The sequence below is a fragment of the Zingiber officinale genome, chromosome 3A, assembly GCF_018446385.1.
Source record: "Zingiber officinale cultivar Zhangliang chromosome 3A, Zo_v1.1, whole genome shotgun sequence".
Lineage (NCBI taxonomy): Eukaryota > Viridiplantae > Streptophyta > Magnoliopsida > Zingiberales > Zingiberaceae > Zingiber > Zingiber officinale.
In genome coordinates, this window is record NC_055990.1 from 3,614,212 (window position 1) to 3,631,802 (window position 17,591).

Consider the following 17,591-nt stretch of genomic DNA (forward strand, 5'->3'; position numbering starts at 1 on the left):
TACTCATGCTTGGATTCTAGGACCCAAAGAATTTATTAAAGCATTAATTTAAGGGGGACTTCAAAGAAATTTGATGCGTTTTGAAAAAGCAAGTTTTAAAAAATCTTTTAAGTATGCTTCTTATCGAAAAACCTTTCTAAAAGCTAAATGTTTTCAAAGCTAAGTACTTAAGCTAAGTTTTTATGAAATTCCTTTTAAGTACTTAAATTAAACTTCTATCAAGAAATCTTTTTAAGTTATGTTTTTATCAATACTTTTAAATGGTTGTCAAAATCTTTTTCAAAGTTTAGTTTGTCAAATAGCAATTATTTTTCAAAAGCTTAAGTTTAGCTAAAAGTTTTTCAAATTTAGCTAAGTATTTTTCAAAAGCGTTTGAAATTTAGGTAAGTATTTTCAAAGTCAAAAACTTTTGCTTAGCTAGAACCTTCTTTACAAACTTAGTTTCTGAATTTTTTTAAGGAAAATATTTTCTTGTAAAATCTAAATACTTTCTAAAAAAAACAGATTAGTTTTCCTACTTAACTTTTTGATAAACTTTTTATTTACTTAACTAAAAAGTCTTACAAGAAAATTGGTCTTCAAAGCCACATATTTTATTTCATCCCCTATTAATTCCCTTCCTTTTTTAACGATTTATCCTTTATCTTTCTAAAACTAAGTTTTTGCTACCTAAGGCCTATGATCAACTTTTCATATACTTTCTTTTAAGCTATTATTTGATATATGACAAAAGGGGAGAGTATAAGAAAAATCAAAGAAAATTTGAAAATTTAAAAAGTCTAAAGAAAATTCTATTAAAGGGGAGCTTTCATTAAGGGGTAGTTTTTCATTTAAACTTCTATCAAAGGGGAGCTTTGCACTAAAATTATGATTGTGCTGTTATTTAAATTCAGTTTCATGCTTGCACTATTACTTAAAATTTCTTTATAGCATTATTCTTTATGTCATGTCTTTTTACTTAACTTTGAATTTAAGTTGCTATAATTAAAAAGGGAGAGATTGTTGGTGCGGGAAGCATCTGACGATCGAACCCAAGTTTTGATAATGACAAAGGATTCAAAGTTAAGGCTAATTGTTATCTGATATGTGTGAATGAGTTTTCAGAAAAGTCCTAACTACGGTTAGGCAGGAGGAAAACTCTAGGAGGTGGTAACCCAATATCCTAGGGGGTGGTAACATTAGGTGATGGAAAACCTTAAGAGGCAGCAATCTTAGGTCTTAGGGGGTGGTAACCCTAAGGGGCGGGAATCTTAAGTCATAGGGGGAGATAACCCTAGGTGGCGGAAAATCCTAGGGGGTGGTAACCCTAGGTCCTATGGGGTGGTAACCCTAGGCAGATAGTCCAGTCAGTCTGGAGGACCGGATTGGTAGCAGGTATGCTCTCTTGAGTGGAGTAGGTGAGGACACGTTCCCCGCGGAGGGAACAGTAGACGTCGGTTCGACCTAGGATTTTCGATCGAAAATTCGAAGTCAGAATCGGACAGTTCGGTGACTATCATATATTTATTTTTATGTCATTATTATGTGCTAACTTTGTTTTATAAGATATGTTGTTATTTTGTGGACTACCATATTTTGTAGGGATAAAATAACAAAATTTATCTCGGGTGAACAATACCCAAGGCACCCTCCATGGAGCTTGGAGGTGCTTCGGGTGCAAGGCAGAAGCTGCGCAGGAAGCCAAGCTGGAGGCGCCCTCATGGAGGCTTGAGACGCCTCGGACGGCATTAAAGGCGCCCTCCAAGGGATTGGAGGCGCTCTCTGTTGGTGCAACCTTAGGTCAAGGTTGACCTGGTTGACCCGACTCGAGGTGACTTGACTCGAGTTGTATTTTGATGTTTGACTTGGGAAGATTGTTGGTGCAACCTTAGGTCAAGGTTAACCTAGTTGAGTTGCATGTTGATGTTTGACACTCGTGAGAGAGTTCTATTCTTGATATGGGACAAGAATAGATGTTTGGGAGATTATTGGTGCAACCGTAAGTCAAGGTTGACTTGGTTGACCTGATTCGGGAAAAGTCCAAGCAGGGAGCTTGGCACGCGAAAAGTCCAAGTATGGAGACTTGGCACTGGAAAAGTCCAAGTACGGAGACTTGGCACGGGGAAAAGTCCAAGCAGGAGCTTGGCACGCGGAAAGTCCAAGTATGGAGGCTTGGCACGGGGAAAGTCCAAACAGGGAGTTTGGCACGGGGAAAAGTCCTGGTGAGTGAAGCCAGGCAGTCGGGAAATCCTGGTGAGTGAATCCAGGTGAAAATCCTAGTGAGTGAAGCTAGGTGAAGGTGAAAGTCCTGGTGAGTGAAGCCAGGCATTCGGGAAAATCCAGGTGAGTGAAGCCAGGTGAAAATCCTAGTGAGTGAAGCTAGGTGAATGGGAAAGTCCTAACTGGATGTTAGGCGGTTGGAAAGTCCCGTGAGTGAAGCCAAGCAGCTGTGAGTGAAGCCAGGAAGCTGTGAAAACCCTAGTGAGTGAAGCTAGGTGAAAGTCCCAGTGAGTGAAGCCGGGCAAGGGAAAATCCAGATGGATCAAGGGTGATCGGACATCTGGTGATGGGAAGTCCAAGTAGGTCATAGGAGTGACCGGATACTTGGTACGGAGAGAAAAGTCTAAGTGGGTCAAAGGGATTGACCGGACACTTAGCGGGAGTCCTAGCAGGTCAAGGGAGTGACCGGATGCTAGGCGCAATGTACCAACAGTCAAGATTGACCGGATGTTTGTTTGGACTTGGTTTGGGCGAAAACCATGAGTCGGATCGATCGGTGATCGATCCAGCGAATATTCTGATCGGTCGGTGGACCGATCAGTAACACATCAGTAGCATACTGTGTGTTAACCGATCGGTCTGGTGACCGATCGGGCGTGGGACCGAGCAGGCGCAGGGCTGATCGGTCCGGGGACCGATCATAAGCCTGATCGGTCCCCGACCGATCAGGTTCCTGATCGGTCCATGGACCGATCGGGGACAGATCAGCGAAGGAGGGAATGGATCGGTCCGTGGACCGATCCATGGAGCCCGATCGGTCCACGCATCGATTCAGTACTCAGCTGCACGCAACCGCCAGATTTCTTCCGTATTTCTTCGCTTTCTTCGCAGGTTAAGGAAGGCTGCTGCTGCGAGCCTTTTTCTTCCTTCTTCTTTCAACTGAGCTGCTGTGCTCTTGAGCTTTGTTGAGTTCCGAAGCTTCGTGTGATGGGTTCCTGCTGTTGTAGGCGTCTCGTGAAGTTGCTGCTTCAACCAGTCGACGAGAAGGCAAGCGTGTTTGTTTTACATTCATATTGTCTTGTGCTTCTTTGTATTTTGTATACTTCTATCTTGTTGTTGCAAGAGTTATTGTGGCGAGGTTTCTCCACCCACAAGGAGTATATATTAGCCGGTTCTCCGGGGACTCATCCACCGACGGATTGATAGGCTTCGTCCACCTTACGGACACGCCGAGGAGTAGGAGTGTATCTCCGAACCTCGTTACATCGGTTTGTTTGAGGTTTGTCTTCTTTCCCTTTCGTTTCTACGTGTTATTTTCCGCTGCGCTAACCCTAGTTTGTAGAAACGCGACGATTTGGGGTCGGCTATTCACACCCCCTCTCTAGCCTCCGTACGAAGGATCCTAACAAGTGGTATCAGAGCGAGGTCGCTCTTCGTTGGATCAACACCCGGGGGAGCACGAGCTAGAGATGGATCAACTCGGAGAAGACATCACAATTCCACCCTTCTACGATCGCGACGACTTCGCGTATTGGAAGGTAAGGATGAAATATTTCCTTATGACTAACATTGAAAATTGGAGTTGTGTACAATTATGTTTCAAGCCTCCGATGGACAAGAAAGGAGAAACCCTAGAGAAGAAGGAGCGGACCAAGGAACAAGTCCACCAATCCCTAGTCAACGATGAGGTATTGAAGATTTTTGAATTTTCTTTACCTAATGATGTTTTGTGTAGGATAGGTGGATACAACAATGCCAAGGAGTTGTGGAACAACTTGGCTAAGTTCCTTGAGGGGAACTCCACTTCAAGCCATGAAGAGGAGTCAAGTGAGCCAAGTAGCTCACTTCATGGAGATGTGGATTTAGAAGTTGAGGGACACTCAACATCTAAAGAAGAAGAGGAGGAGAGTTCTTCTTCAAGTTCGGAGCAAGAAGAAGCTTCTACCTCCGGAAGGGATGAAGGAGAGAGCGTTCATCCATCCTCACCTCTAGGTAACTCAAGCCATTTAGTTTCTAGCAAATTACACATAATGTGCTTTGAGTGTAGGGAATTTGGGCACTACAAGAGTAAGTGTCCAAAGAGGATTAGAAAGACTCCACCGGCGCCAAAGGTCAAGAAAGTCGGAGTCCCGATACGCAAAGGCAAAGAGCACGTGGTGTGCTTTCAATGCAATCAAAGGGGACACTATAGGAGTCAATGTCCGAGGGGGAGACAATCTCACAAGGACAAGAGACCGAGCACGTCTATAGGGGGAGCTAAGGTAAACCCTAAGGTAATCTCTAAGGCTTATTTTTGCAATTCAAATAGAACACATGCTAGTAGTCTGATTGCAATTGTTAACAATAATGATAAGCATGATAATTATAGAAATCGATACACATGCTTAGGTGCCAAACATGTGAGCCTAAATAAGGATAACACTAGGAAAGCCAACCCTAGGATCAACTCATCTAAGGTTAAGGATAACTTAGGTAGAAATCCCAAATCATCTAGACATATGCCTAGGAATACCTCAAAGACAAATGACAAGTTAAAACTTGAGGTATTAGAGAAGGAAAATCAAGTCTTGAGGTCAAGACTTGATACTTTGGAAAAGGCTCTTAAGAACTTGGAGAAGTCATCTCTAGGGTTTAAGGGTCAAAAACCAAAGTCCAAGGACAAGAAAGGTTTGGGTCACAAACCTAAGTCCCAATTGGTCAAGCCCTCTTATCATAATGTTTCATTCGATTATGGAACAAAACCTAGGGCTAGGAAGACCACCACCAAGGTCACAAGGGGAGTCACCCCTAGAGTTGATCTTGATGAGTCCCAAATGACCAAGGCTTCAAAGCCTAGGAGGGTCATTAGGAGGGTTACTAGGGAAGTCATCCCTAGTGAATATTTAGTGAACCCAATGAGCTCAAATAGGTATTGGGTTCCTAGGAGCATCCTCTCTACCTCATAGATGGGTTAGAGAGTGTCAACTCCGATTAGAAGGGTAGTTAACCCAACTTTGAGGAAATTGACACTCAAGGAGCATTTTCAAGGTTTTGAGAACTTTTGAAAATGAAATGGAATTATCATTTACTCCTTGGAAGAGTAAAATGTGCCATTATGGAAAAGAATGATTTTAATTGGCACAATTTGGGAAAATCTAGAGAATTCTCGAGGAAAAATGAAACATGCCAAGTTTTGAGGATAAATTTGATCTTTAAGTGGCATGAATTAATCTAGAGTTCAAGAAGTGTCAAAATTAGGATTTTGGCATTTTAAGGCAATCAAGGGTAAAATTTTAGGTTAGCAAAGTGGTTAAGGATACTTAGATAGGTAATCTAGGTATATTTATTTATGCTAAATCTTGCCATGATTGTTTGCCCTCACATGTCATGACATCATGTTTAGTTTTATTATCATTTGAAATGTCATGATAATGCTTAGGCTAGTTTATATGTCATGCTTTATTTAAGTTTCAAACTTTATGCCATGACATCATGACATTGGCACATGTTTTTATTTATGATAGTATTTCATGCCATGTCATCATCTCTTGCATTAATGATCAATTTAAATTGATTTAAGGATAGAAACACAATTTGATAATGAGATCAAGTTGGTGTTTAGAAAATGCATGAGAACTTAGCCTAAGATGACCTAAACCCATATCTCACATCAAAATTGACTTGGATGTGTTTGATACACTTTAGATGTGTGTGAGATATTAGGATCATGAGTTAGGATCAAGGTGCATAGTTCTTGTACCTAGATTAGCCTAATTCAAGAAATGGGGGATCATAGGGAAAGCTTATGTACAAGTCATGTACATATAGCCCTAAGATTGTGGTCCTAAATTAAAAGGTTTAAAATCATTTTAAAATTGATTTGAAAAACCTTGATGAAGCTTTTCTAGTGATAGCATTCATCATTGAACATTGTGATACAAAGTTTAGTTAAACTTGAACTATTTCAAAATTTTTTGAACTTTGTATCAAGATTGAAAAATGGAAGTTATTTTCATAGAAAACTATTTTTCCATGATAGTGTATGATATGAGGAATGTATCCTCAAAGTTTCGTAATTTTTGGAATTTTCTTGAATTTATTAGGAGTTTCTGATTTTCCGGAAGGGGAAATCAGAAGTTCTGATTTCAGTGGCTGGATCGGTCCGGGGACCGATCCAGAGAAGATCTGATCGGTCTGCGGACCGATCCAGAGTATTGTGGATCGGTCTGCAGACCGATCCAGTGAGTTCCAATAGCACGAGTGTGATCTGGTGAAGGGCTGATCGGTCTGGGGACCGATCAAGGTGTGCCAAATTTCTGATTTTTCAGCTGTTGTCTGAAATTTCAGTTATGGAAGTGGTGTTTTTTGGATTTCTAAAGGTTTGGAACTCTCAAAGACATTGTTGGTGCAATGGTCAAGGGAGAGTTGACCTTTAGGGGGAGTCTTAACTAATTGTCAAGGGGGAGTTGACTTTTAGGGGGAGTTTTTACTCCTTAAGACTTTTGAGGATTAGTGATATGGGATTATCACTAAGTTGATTGTTAAGTTTAGTATCAAGGGGGAAATTAAGAGTTTCAATGAAAAGTATGGGACTTTCATTAGGAAGAAACTCTTGACCTTGATACTCTCCTTTTTCTTTTTGATATGTGTCAAAAAGGGGAGAGTGTTCATTGGAGAATTATTGGAGAACCCAAGTTAGGTTATCGGGTTAACCTAAGCTAGGGGAAGAATGTCAAGGAATGTTCGAGGAAGAACATTGGAACTCTTTTTGATGTGTGTCAAAAAGGGGGGAGAATTATGGAGAACCAAGTTAGGTTATCGGGTTAACCTAAGGGGAGAATGTCCAGAGAATGTTCAAGGAAAGAACATTGGACATTGGAAGATGGTTGGAAAACCTAAGTTAGGTTATCAGGTTAACCTAACTTGATTATGGGTTTTGTCAAACATCAAAAAGGGGGAGATTGTTGGTGCAACCTTAGGTCAAGGTTGACCTGGTTGACCCGACTCGAGGTGACTTGACTCGAGTTGTATTTTGATGTTTGACTTGGGAAGATTGTTGGTGCAACCTTAGGTCAAGGTTGACCTAGTTGAGTTGCATGTTGATGTTTGACACTCGTGAGAGAGTTCTATTCTTGATATGGGACAAGAATAGATGTTTGGGAGATTATTGGTGCAACCGTAAGTCAAGGTTGACTTGGTTGACCTGATTCGGGAAAAGTCCAAGCAGGGAGCTTGGCACGCGAAAAGTCCAAGTATGGAGACTTGACACTGGAAAAGTCCAAGTACGGAGACTTGGCACGGGGAAAAGTCCAAGCAGGAGCTTGGCACGCGGAAAGTCCAAGTATGGAGGCTTGGCACGGGGAAAGTCCAAACAGGGAGTTTGGCACGGGGAAAAGTCCTGGTGAGTGAATCCAGGTGAAAATCCTAGTGAGTGAAGCTAGGTGAAGGTGAAAGTCCTGGTGAGTGAAGCCAGGCATTCGGGAAAATCCTGGTGAGTGAAGCCAGGTGAAAATCCTAGTGAGTGAAGCTAGGTGAATGAGAAAGTCCTAACTGGGATGTTAGGCAGTTGGAAAGTCCTGGTGAGTGAAGCCAGGCAGTTGTGGAAATCCTGGTGAGTGAAGCCAGGTGAAAACCCTAGTGAGTGAAGCTAGGTGAAAGTCCTGGTGAGTGAAGCCGGGCAAGGGAAAATCCAGATGGATCAAGGGTGATCGGACATCTGGTGATGGGAAGTCCAAGTAGGTCATAGGAGTGACCGGATACTTGCACGGAGAGAAAAGTCTAAGTGGGTCAAAGGATTGACCGGACACTTAGCGGGGAGTCCTAGCAGGTCAAGGAGTGACCGGATGCTAGGCGCAATGTACCAACAGTCAAGATTGACCGGATGTTTGTTTGGACTTGGTTTGGGCGAAAACCATGAGTCGGATCGATCCGGTGATCGATCCGGTGATACCGAATATTCTCGATCGGTGACCGATCGAATACATCGTAGCATATCAGTGTTAACCGATCGGTCCGTGACCGATCGAGTCGATCGGCCGAACAGAGCGAGGCGCAGAGGGGCTGATCGGTCCGGGACCGATCAAGATCGGTCCCCGGACCGATCAGAGGTTCCTGATCGGTCCATGGACCGATCAGTGACGCAAAGGAGGGAATGGATCGGTCCGTGGACCGATCCACATGGAGCCTGATCGGTCCACGATCGAGTACTAGCCGTTGCGACGCAACGGCTAGATTTCTTCTGTATTTCTTCGCTTTCTTCGCAGGTTATAAAAGGAGGGCTGCTGCTGCGAGCCTTTTTCTTCCTTCTCTTCTTTCAACTGAGCTGCTGCTGTGCTCTTGAGCTTTGTTGAGTTCCGAAGCTTCGTGTGAGCTTCTTCAACTGGGTTCCTGCTGTTGTAGGCGTCTCGTGAAGTTGCTGCTTCAACCAGTCGACGAGAAGGCAAGCGTGTTTGTTTTACATTCATATTGTCTTGTGCTTCTTTGTATTTTGTATACTTCTATCTTGTTGTTGCAAGAGTTATTATGGCGAGGTTTCTCCACCCACAAGGAGTATATATTAGCCGGTTCTCCGGGGACTCATCCACCGACGGATTGATAGGCTTCGTCCACCTTACGGACACGCCGAGGAGTAGGAGTGTATCTCCGAACCTCGTTACATCGGTTTGTTTGAGGTTTGTCTTCTTTCCCTTTCGTTTCTACGTGTTATTTTCCGCTGCGCTAACCCTAGTTTGTAGAAACGCGACGATTTGGGGTCGGCTATTCACACCCCCTCTCTAGCCTTCGTACGAAGGATCCTAACACTCTCAAGTGGATAGGCGAAGATTGCTTTGGAGCTTATCTGCGCTGCGGATCCAGAGGTGATGGAGGCGCCCTCAAGGGGCTTGGAGGCACCTTCAACATCCCTTATATGGAGGTCTCGACCAGCAGCTCTATTCATCAATTCGAAAGCATTCTTTCTTCGGCGCGCGGCTAACGAGACGTTCCAGCTAAGCTACAACAAGATGCCGACGACTCGAAGCTACGAAACTTCAAATCTTTGTTGTTGGTATAGCTTTTAATATTATTTTGTAATCACTTCTTGTAAACATTTGCGCTATTATAGTTGTTGCCCAAAGTAAACGCTCAACGAGCGTGGACCTTGGAGTAGGAGTCGCCCTAGACTCCGAACCAAGTAAATCTTAGTCTCTTTTCTGCGTGTGTTATTTATTATTCCGCTGCAATTACTCGTAAGTTTTCCGAATATGAAAAATGAAAGTCACGAGCGCTATTAACCCCTCTCTAGTGCATTTCGATCCAACACGTAAGACAACCGACGCTCAGTACGGAACAACAGGACGCTAAAGGAGACCGAATAACTTGTCTGAAAGGGGGAGAACATGTTACTACAACCTCACTACAAGGAAGAGTAACTGAGGCCGACAGAGCGGAGGAGTTCCGGCCGAGCAGCTACCCCGCTCGGCCAAGCAATGGAGCTTGACCATGGACGAAGCGGAGTCCCAACCGAGCGGCTACCCTGCTCGGCCAAGCAACGAGATCATTGTAATATCTCTCGACATCTTTTGGGAGATAGTGCCATTGACATGAGGTATTGTCGATAGGTGAATCATACGACGGAAGCTTATATTATTTTGTCAGGGATATACATGCTCTGTTAAGGTATGATGTCAGAGGTACTTTTCTGACATGTCCTTTCATAGAACATATTGGAGAATATGTCCATGCTTTGAGAAGCGTGCACATCGCCCACTAGAGCTCTATATAAAGGGAGGTCCATCACCGACGGATGTATGTATTATTTATTGTCTGCGATAGTTCTACTGTTACTCCACTTCTTCTACAGTTCCGGTGACTGATTTGAGCATCGAAGGGTCAACACCAAGAATTTTTTTCTTGACTCGACATTGATATTACTTATTCTATAGAGCAAAATGAACTCTACAATCGATCAGTAAAATCATCACATCTCTAATTTTCTACCTTCCCTCTTCCAGACATTATCGTCCTCTTTTACATTAGTTACTCTTTTTTCTTGTCCGAATGAGAATAACCACGAGTTAATATCAGATAATTAGACACTTAAATTGTGATCGAGACCGGTCTCGGCTCGTTTCAGTCGGTTTGCGTTCCGGTCGATGGACTGGTTCAACGATCCCTAGCCTCGGTGGAGAATCCCGTATTCTGTCGAGTTCACAAGTCACATAAACGAGAGCTGTGAGTGGCTTTCAAGATGATGTCGTCGTGGGTCCATTAAAATTGTCCAATGGGATTTAGGTCACGGTGCGGAATTTGGATGGGAAGGAAAAGAAGGGTTACGATATAATAACAGCAGTTGGGAAGGGAGGGGCGAAGAGGAGATTGGTGATAGGGGAAAAGGGGATAACAGCTGACAGGAGCGGAGGAAGGAGGAAGGAAGGAAGGAAGGAGGCGGCGGAGATGATGGCTTCCCAGGCCGCCTTCCAGTCCTCGGCGTCGCCGCGGCCTGTCATGGCTCTCCATCGCCCTCACCTCGCGTCGCCGCCCAGAGCCCTCTCTTTCTTGCGGCTCCAGAATTCCAATCTCAGCCGCCGTCACCGCCGCCGCCTCGCTCTTTTTCCCGTAGGACTCGGCTTTGGTAGGGATCGCGCTGGAATTATTCTCGTCGCGTCCGCTTATGCCCCGGCGCCTGTGGATTCCGACGGGAGGGAGGCGCTGGAGCGGTGCTTCTCGCTGTCGCCTGTGGAATCGATGGAGCGGTGTCTCTCTCTGTCGCCAGATTCCGGGACGCCATCCTGCTCCTCGTCCGCTGTGAGTTCCGGGTCCTCGACGGTGATGAAAGGGGGGAAGAAGTATGGGGCTATTGGCGCTGTGACGCTGGAGAAGTCGAAGCTTGATCTGTCGCAGAAGACGAGGAAGTCGAATCCCCAGGTATTGGAGTAATTTTAGGATTCTTTTTTTTTTCTTGGTGGAATTTCCAGAATTTTTCGTTTTTGGATAGTATTAACTTCTCCTTTGTTCTGTCCTCTCGTTCTTCACCCTCTAGTATTATTTAATGTTCTGGATGTTGCTATGCTATTGCTTAATACTATCCTTTCGCTGCGTATGTTTTGCCTTCATTAAGGAAGTGAGCTCTAGCTTGGGAATGTCGGCTATCTTCCATCCAATTTATGCAGATATTGATGGAGATTAGCGACGTTTGGCAATTATTTGATAGTGTAAAGTTATAAAAAGAATCATATTTTCATTGCTTTGTACTTCTTGTATATTGCTCTTTCTAATGCTTGTTTAAACATATGTGGATCTGGAGTTGAGGCCTACAGAACTTATTGTCTGTCTTTTGGAAATTATAACTGTCGACTGTAAAATCTGGATGTCCAAACTGACACTACCTAAAGTGCCAAAAATCAAATAATTGATGAAGTTGATAAAACCTGTTAAATTTTGCTGTGTTGTTTCTGGGAAAGATTTTGGATTGTCTCCAATCTTTGTCAACAATTGTTGCCAATTTTATCCAATACTCCAGTCTAGTTCTCATTTGTATATAAATTTTAGGACTCAGTTTCCTTTCTCTTCAGGAGATCTTGTGTTCTCTCCTCTCCAACAGAGTACAGTTACCCCACTTACAGACGCTTGATCTTGAATGCAACTGTCATGCTGTGATAACTGCTAGTTGGCATGCACTATCTTTGTCTATCTGAAAATTTTATAATCTTTGTTGAAGTGGTAAAATAACTGACTCGACCACCTATTTATATTTTACTTTATTATATGTCATTTGGGTAAACTTGTAATTTCATTGGTAAGGATTCACATGACCTTCACTGACTCTCCGTCCCCATGTTTTCCTTGATTCGAAGTGTATATATAGGTGTATGGATGTCGTAATTTCATTATTATAGTTAATATTTACTCCTTGGTTTATCTCGTCTTTGCCTTCTATCCACCTATTCTCCTTTCCTCAGTTCTGCATCACTATCTTACAAAATGTTTCAAGTTCCCTCTATATTGATTTGGAAACACTAAATCTAAGGATGCAAGATTGGAACGTTTATGTGCCTTTTCTTACATTATCTTTGTAAAGGGCATGTCATTGTCACTGATTAAATGATTGCCTTGTCTTAAGAACAATATTTCACTTTTTATAACGTCTTTGTTGTTCATTTGCGGTGTTATTCAGTTAGAAATTGGTGGTGGAGGAGGAGATATAGGAAAAAAGAATTTCCATGGAGGAGGTGATGGAGGAGATGACGATGGTGATGATGATGATTACTTTGATGATTTTGATGAAGAGGATGATGGAGAGGAAGGTGGATTGTTCAGAAGACGCATAGTTATTCAAGAGGTTTGTAAATTCTTTAAAATTTCTTTTGAAATTCAAAATTTTTTTTCCCTTTGACTGTTTTTCATAAACAACTGTATTGAGCATCTGATGTAATCTAAAATCTGTAATTTTACTTGTCACATATGTTGTAGAGCAACCACTTATTTAAGAGCAATGCATTTTTTCCACGTCCATATTCAAATTTAATGGTCTTTTCGTTCATGTAGCTTTTTGACAAGAAGTTCGTGGATGCTGTGCTTCAGGAATGGTTCAAGAGCATGACAAACTTGCCAGCTGGTCTTAGACAAGCTTATGAATTGGTAATATCCTGTATATTAATCATTGAAAGGAAATGTATTAAATTTATGAATGCCACAGGGATTGGTGAGTTCTGCCCAGATGGTGCGCTTTTTGGCAATTAATGCAAGACCAACTGTTTCTAGAGCCATTTCTCGAACGGTTCCCGAATGGTTATCTAGGGCTTTCATTGGAAGGTATTTAACTTTTAATGTCAACAATAATTATATAACTTTATGAACAATAGCACTGTTGATTTTAGTGCTTCATTTTAATGAGCTACCAATGGCTAATCTCAACGATTCTTATATGATGTTTGTAGTATGGAGTGCAACATTATTTACTAAGCATATAAATTTAATGAGTTAATTCAACATTCTTGATTCGATATTTTAATCTAAAAGTTTTTTGATTTGTTTGTAAATGAATAATCAACTGCAAGGTAAAAAGAACACACATCCTCTTCTTCATATAATGTTTTAAGTCTTAACTTCTGGTCGGTTGAATTATCCTAGAATACTATAATTAGGCACCGGCTCATATTCAAAGAATGAAAGTATGAATTCACTATCTTGGGAAGAATATCTTCCTGATATTTTAGTATACATGTTACATGTTGATAAACTATAACAATTATTGTGAAATTGTTATCTTGTGCTCTTTATTCTAAGTTGTGTTGTTTTGTCGTTATGCAATAGATTGGGAAGTACTCCCCCCTTCAACCTTTTACAATTATGCTAGTTTTTATGTTAATAAATACTAGTGGTCTAATTGACTTGCAAACAAAGTCCTTTTTAACTATCCATTTTGAAATAGATTATTTTAAGATGAAGCTGGAGAAGAATATGCAGAACTTTCGGTAATATTTCGTAGTTAAAAGAAGGAAACTGCATATAATTGTAACAGATACCAGGGGTATCTGCAATGCCAATGGGGGTGGATGTTTGTTACTCCTTAAGAACATTTCTTCCTGAGTTATATTGATGGTTTTCTTGCTTGGTTTAGGTGATGGAGGTTATTCATCTAATATGTTGTTTGCTCTATATTACCAATATTTCTTTTTAATTTTATGATAAATCTAATCATTTTGTATAACACTTTGAATGATTGTAATTAGATATTCTTTTATCATGTTTAATCTTGATAGCCCTTCAGACAAATTAGTATACATTGGAACTTTTTTCTCCTTGACATAGGTAAGCATTAAAATATAACCATGGACTTGCTCTGTCTCTTTTTTATCTCCCAATTGAGTATGCACAGATATCAACTAGTATATGTCATCTAAATGATTATCATCTGTGGTGTTCCCTTGTGCTTGTGAAATCTTAACAAATCATATGGCCCTTGTAGTATTTTGATGTGCCTTATGACATATATTTGCACATCTGGATTTACATAAATATGATATGACTGACTTGGCACAGAATATGCTAATGTTCTAGACAAATTTCATTGTGTTACTCATGTTTCTTGTTTTCTGTGATTTTCTTCTGTGCAAATCATCCTTTTTCTCAAAAAAAAAAAAAAAATGAAGTACCATCATGTAAATTTTGCTTCTAAGCTAATGAGTTGCACACATGAATGGTGGCCATAGTTTTAACTTGGTTGGTTCACAGGCAGTGAATTTCACATATCTTTTTTTTTTTTTTGTATTTGCCAACGCTTGTTTATTGACATATATACTAAAGTGACATCTAAAGTTTCTAGAATCCGTGTACCTATAGTTGCTAAAGTGCTGAGTAAAAGTTTAAGCAGAATATCTTAGAATGAGCTGATAGTCGTTGCCTAAATGTCAGTTGTTTATGGTTTATTGGTTTCTCAATCAGTTGTCTACCTATCAATATCTGTTAAACTACTATTCTCATGTTTGTGGTTTGATTATTGTGATTTGCAGAATGATTGCAGATCCAGCTTTCTTACTTAAATTATTGCTAGAAGAGACAATGACCTGTGCTTGTTCTGTTTGGTGGGAGTTCAAAAATCGCAAAGAGAGGTACTACCTTAATCACACGAAAGGGAGATGTTTTTATATGTTCTGATTATTAATCTGTTCTCCTCCGTGATGTAGAATCAAGCAAGAATGGCAATTGGCACTCGTCAATGTCCTTACTGCAATGACTTGTAATGGAATAATTGTTTGGTCCCTTGCACCTTGTCGTTCATATGGGAATACATTCCGTTTTGACTTGGAAAATACAATTCAGAAACTTCCCAATAATATTTTTGAGAATAGCTATCCTATGAGAGAATTTGACTTGCAGAAGAGAATTTATTCTTTCTTCTACAAAGCAGCAGAATTTTCTTTACTGGGCCTAGCTGCAGGGACAATTCAAGGTGCTATATCAAAAGCTTTTGGTGCCAAGAAGGAGGGAAGGTTGGTGTTTTCTATTTTCCCCCCTTTTATTGTGAATAACTCTTTGAAGATAATTTAATTATATGGTTTCTTAACTCAATTTTCTGGTAGGTTATCAGTGACAATTCCTTCTGTAAGTAGCAATGCTCTTGGTTATGGCGCCTTTTTAGGATTATATGCAAACATGCGTTATCAACTTTTAAATGGGATTGATAGAACTATGCTCAACCACTTCGATGTTCTTGGAGTTGCAATCTTCTTTAGTACAGCATTGAGGTATTCCTATCTGGCTGATGCACTTGAATTTTTTTTTTGTGTGAACTTCTAAGTTACTAGTACTATGTTTTATTTTAATGATACCATTACAACTTACTAATGGATGCTTGCACGTTACTTAACATTACCATAGTTCAATATGGTAGTTTGATGCCTCCAACTTCTCTTTGTTTAGTCTTTTTCAATAGTTGTTCTCTATGTTTCCAATAGCTAATATATGGTCTTGACATCATCACTCTGGTTTTATTTGTTATTTTTTCCTTGATTTATCCAAGTTAAGCAACTGCAGTTTCATAATACAATTGAAATGGACCAAATGAAATTTTCTGCTTGGCTGAAATTGCTAAATATAGTCAATCAATTTTCTCACAAAGTTAACCAAATAAAGAAAATCCAAAAGTTTCTCTTAAATTTCTTTCAACTATAATTAAAATTGATTGACTAAACATGTAACCACTTTGGCGGGTGTTGTGGCTATGCATAAGGCTAAGTTCTTAAATATTATATAAATAAAGTATGTCATCAGCTCACAGTTTCTGAAGGTCATCTTTAAGAACTTCTATAGATAACATAGCAGAGGCTACTGTCTACTGGTTGGTTACATTTTTCCTAAAATTTCTTTGCAGAATACTGAATGCTCAGCTGGGAGAAACATCACGACACGCTTGGCTTGGCCTAGAACCAGATCCTCTTGTTCAGTCAGAGGATTTGTTGAAGGCGTACAGCAGACATTCAGATTCAGTGGAAAGCTCACCTTCGAAATGGTTCATCTCAAAGAATGCAGTAATTTCTGGTCTTGGGTTGCTTGGAATCAAGCAGAGTGGCGAACCTGAATCCACACCCACAAAACCTCGCCGCAAGAGAATCGTTAGGAAAAAAGTGAATGCTAGTTCAGCATAGTCTTAGTTTATCCTAAGACAACTGCAACAATTTTCTTACGGGAGGTGTTAGGCCTAGCTTGCGGTTACGTTCTCGCAATATTAGATTGAACTGAGGATGGCAATATGGGTATCATAGTCACCGGACAATGCCCCTGAAATGTCAATTCACTGAGGAAATGATCTAATGACCATATAAAACTTGCGCATTGTCTAAATTTCTTCCTTTTCTTTTTGTAGAAAAGAGGAATAGATATTCTTTCTTACAGCTGTAATCTTCGAGTGTCAGAGTCAGTTGAATTTTTATCTGCTTTCCCTATTCATGGTGGATCCATAATTATTGCTGCCAAGAACTTGCCATAACTCAACTTCCCTAGGTTGTATCAATTTTAAAGCATGTAAGCTTTGATTTAATTGTTCAACCTTTCGTTTTAACCTCGCAGTCAATTTGTACCAGTTGTTTGGTAAAATAATATTTGCTTTCTGGGGCAGAGATGCTAGAGCAATTATCTGTGCTTCCATAATAATTGTAGTATCAGTATCACCTTGATCACTCATAATACTCGGCTTACACTTAAAAGATTTCCCTGGTAATATTTCCCCAAAATGAGAGAGATATTGACTAAATATTGTTTTCTTTAGTATTATCAAACATTAATTGTAGGTGAATGATAGCACAAATCTATATAAATAACAGCTGAAATAGATAGATCGTGGTTCTCTGCTAAAAAAAAAATAATCTTCCTTTTATTTTTACGAAATAAATAGAAGAAAAAAATTCCACCTTAAAAATACTTTCAACTATCGGGAGGGATGTAGGGACATGAAGTAATAATTGCAGTGATTATCCTGCGTTCCTCCTGGTCTGTTTTTAAATTGTGAAAAGGAGATAAATCGGTCAAGTGATTAGAAGTAGGATAAATTTTTCCTCGTCCTGTCCTATGAAAATTTTCAACCGATTAAGAAGGTGCACATCAACATTCTCGGGTTCCGTCCAATGATGATTTCGTTTGATCAACTCTACAACACAAGACATTCAATTGCTTTTCTAGGTCAACTATTTTTTGATATTACATTTGATCAACTGTATTGACATGGCCTTGAAATACTTTTCTAGGTGAGCTACTACCGGTTGAAAGGGGGCGTTTGGTACGGTAAAATGAAATTAAATAAAATCAGAATGAAATCTAGAATAAAATGAAATAAAATCCAAATCTTGAGCTTAAGACTGTAAATTGATTGAACTGTCTTCTATAATTTATAATTTATGAAATTGATATTCGGTTCTAATATGAAGAAAGAAAGACAT

The 17,591-nt window shown here is 40.3% G+C and overlaps 1 protein-coding gene across 1 annotated transcript; it reads left to right on the forward strand.

The window, feature by feature from the left end:
- The first annotated feature begins 10,503 nt into the window (after positions 1–10,503).
- On the forward strand, positions 10,504–16,724 carry LOC122051064 (protein RETICULATA-RELATED 1, chloroplastic-like). The gene is made up of 8 exons (XM_042611998.1): positions 10,504–11,082; positions 12,332–12,496; positions 12,703–12,795; positions 12,854–12,969; positions 14,670–14,768; positions 14,844–15,149; positions 15,240–15,404; positions 16,031–16,724. The coding sequence occupies exons 1-8, from the start codon at positions 10,612–10,614 to the stop codon at positions 16,302–16,304; spliced, it is 1,689 nt and encodes a 562-aa protein (XP_042467932.1). The 5' UTR covers positions 10,504–10,611; the 3' UTR covers positions 16,305–16,724.
- The last annotated feature ends 867 nt before the right edge of the window (positions 16,725–17,591 follow it).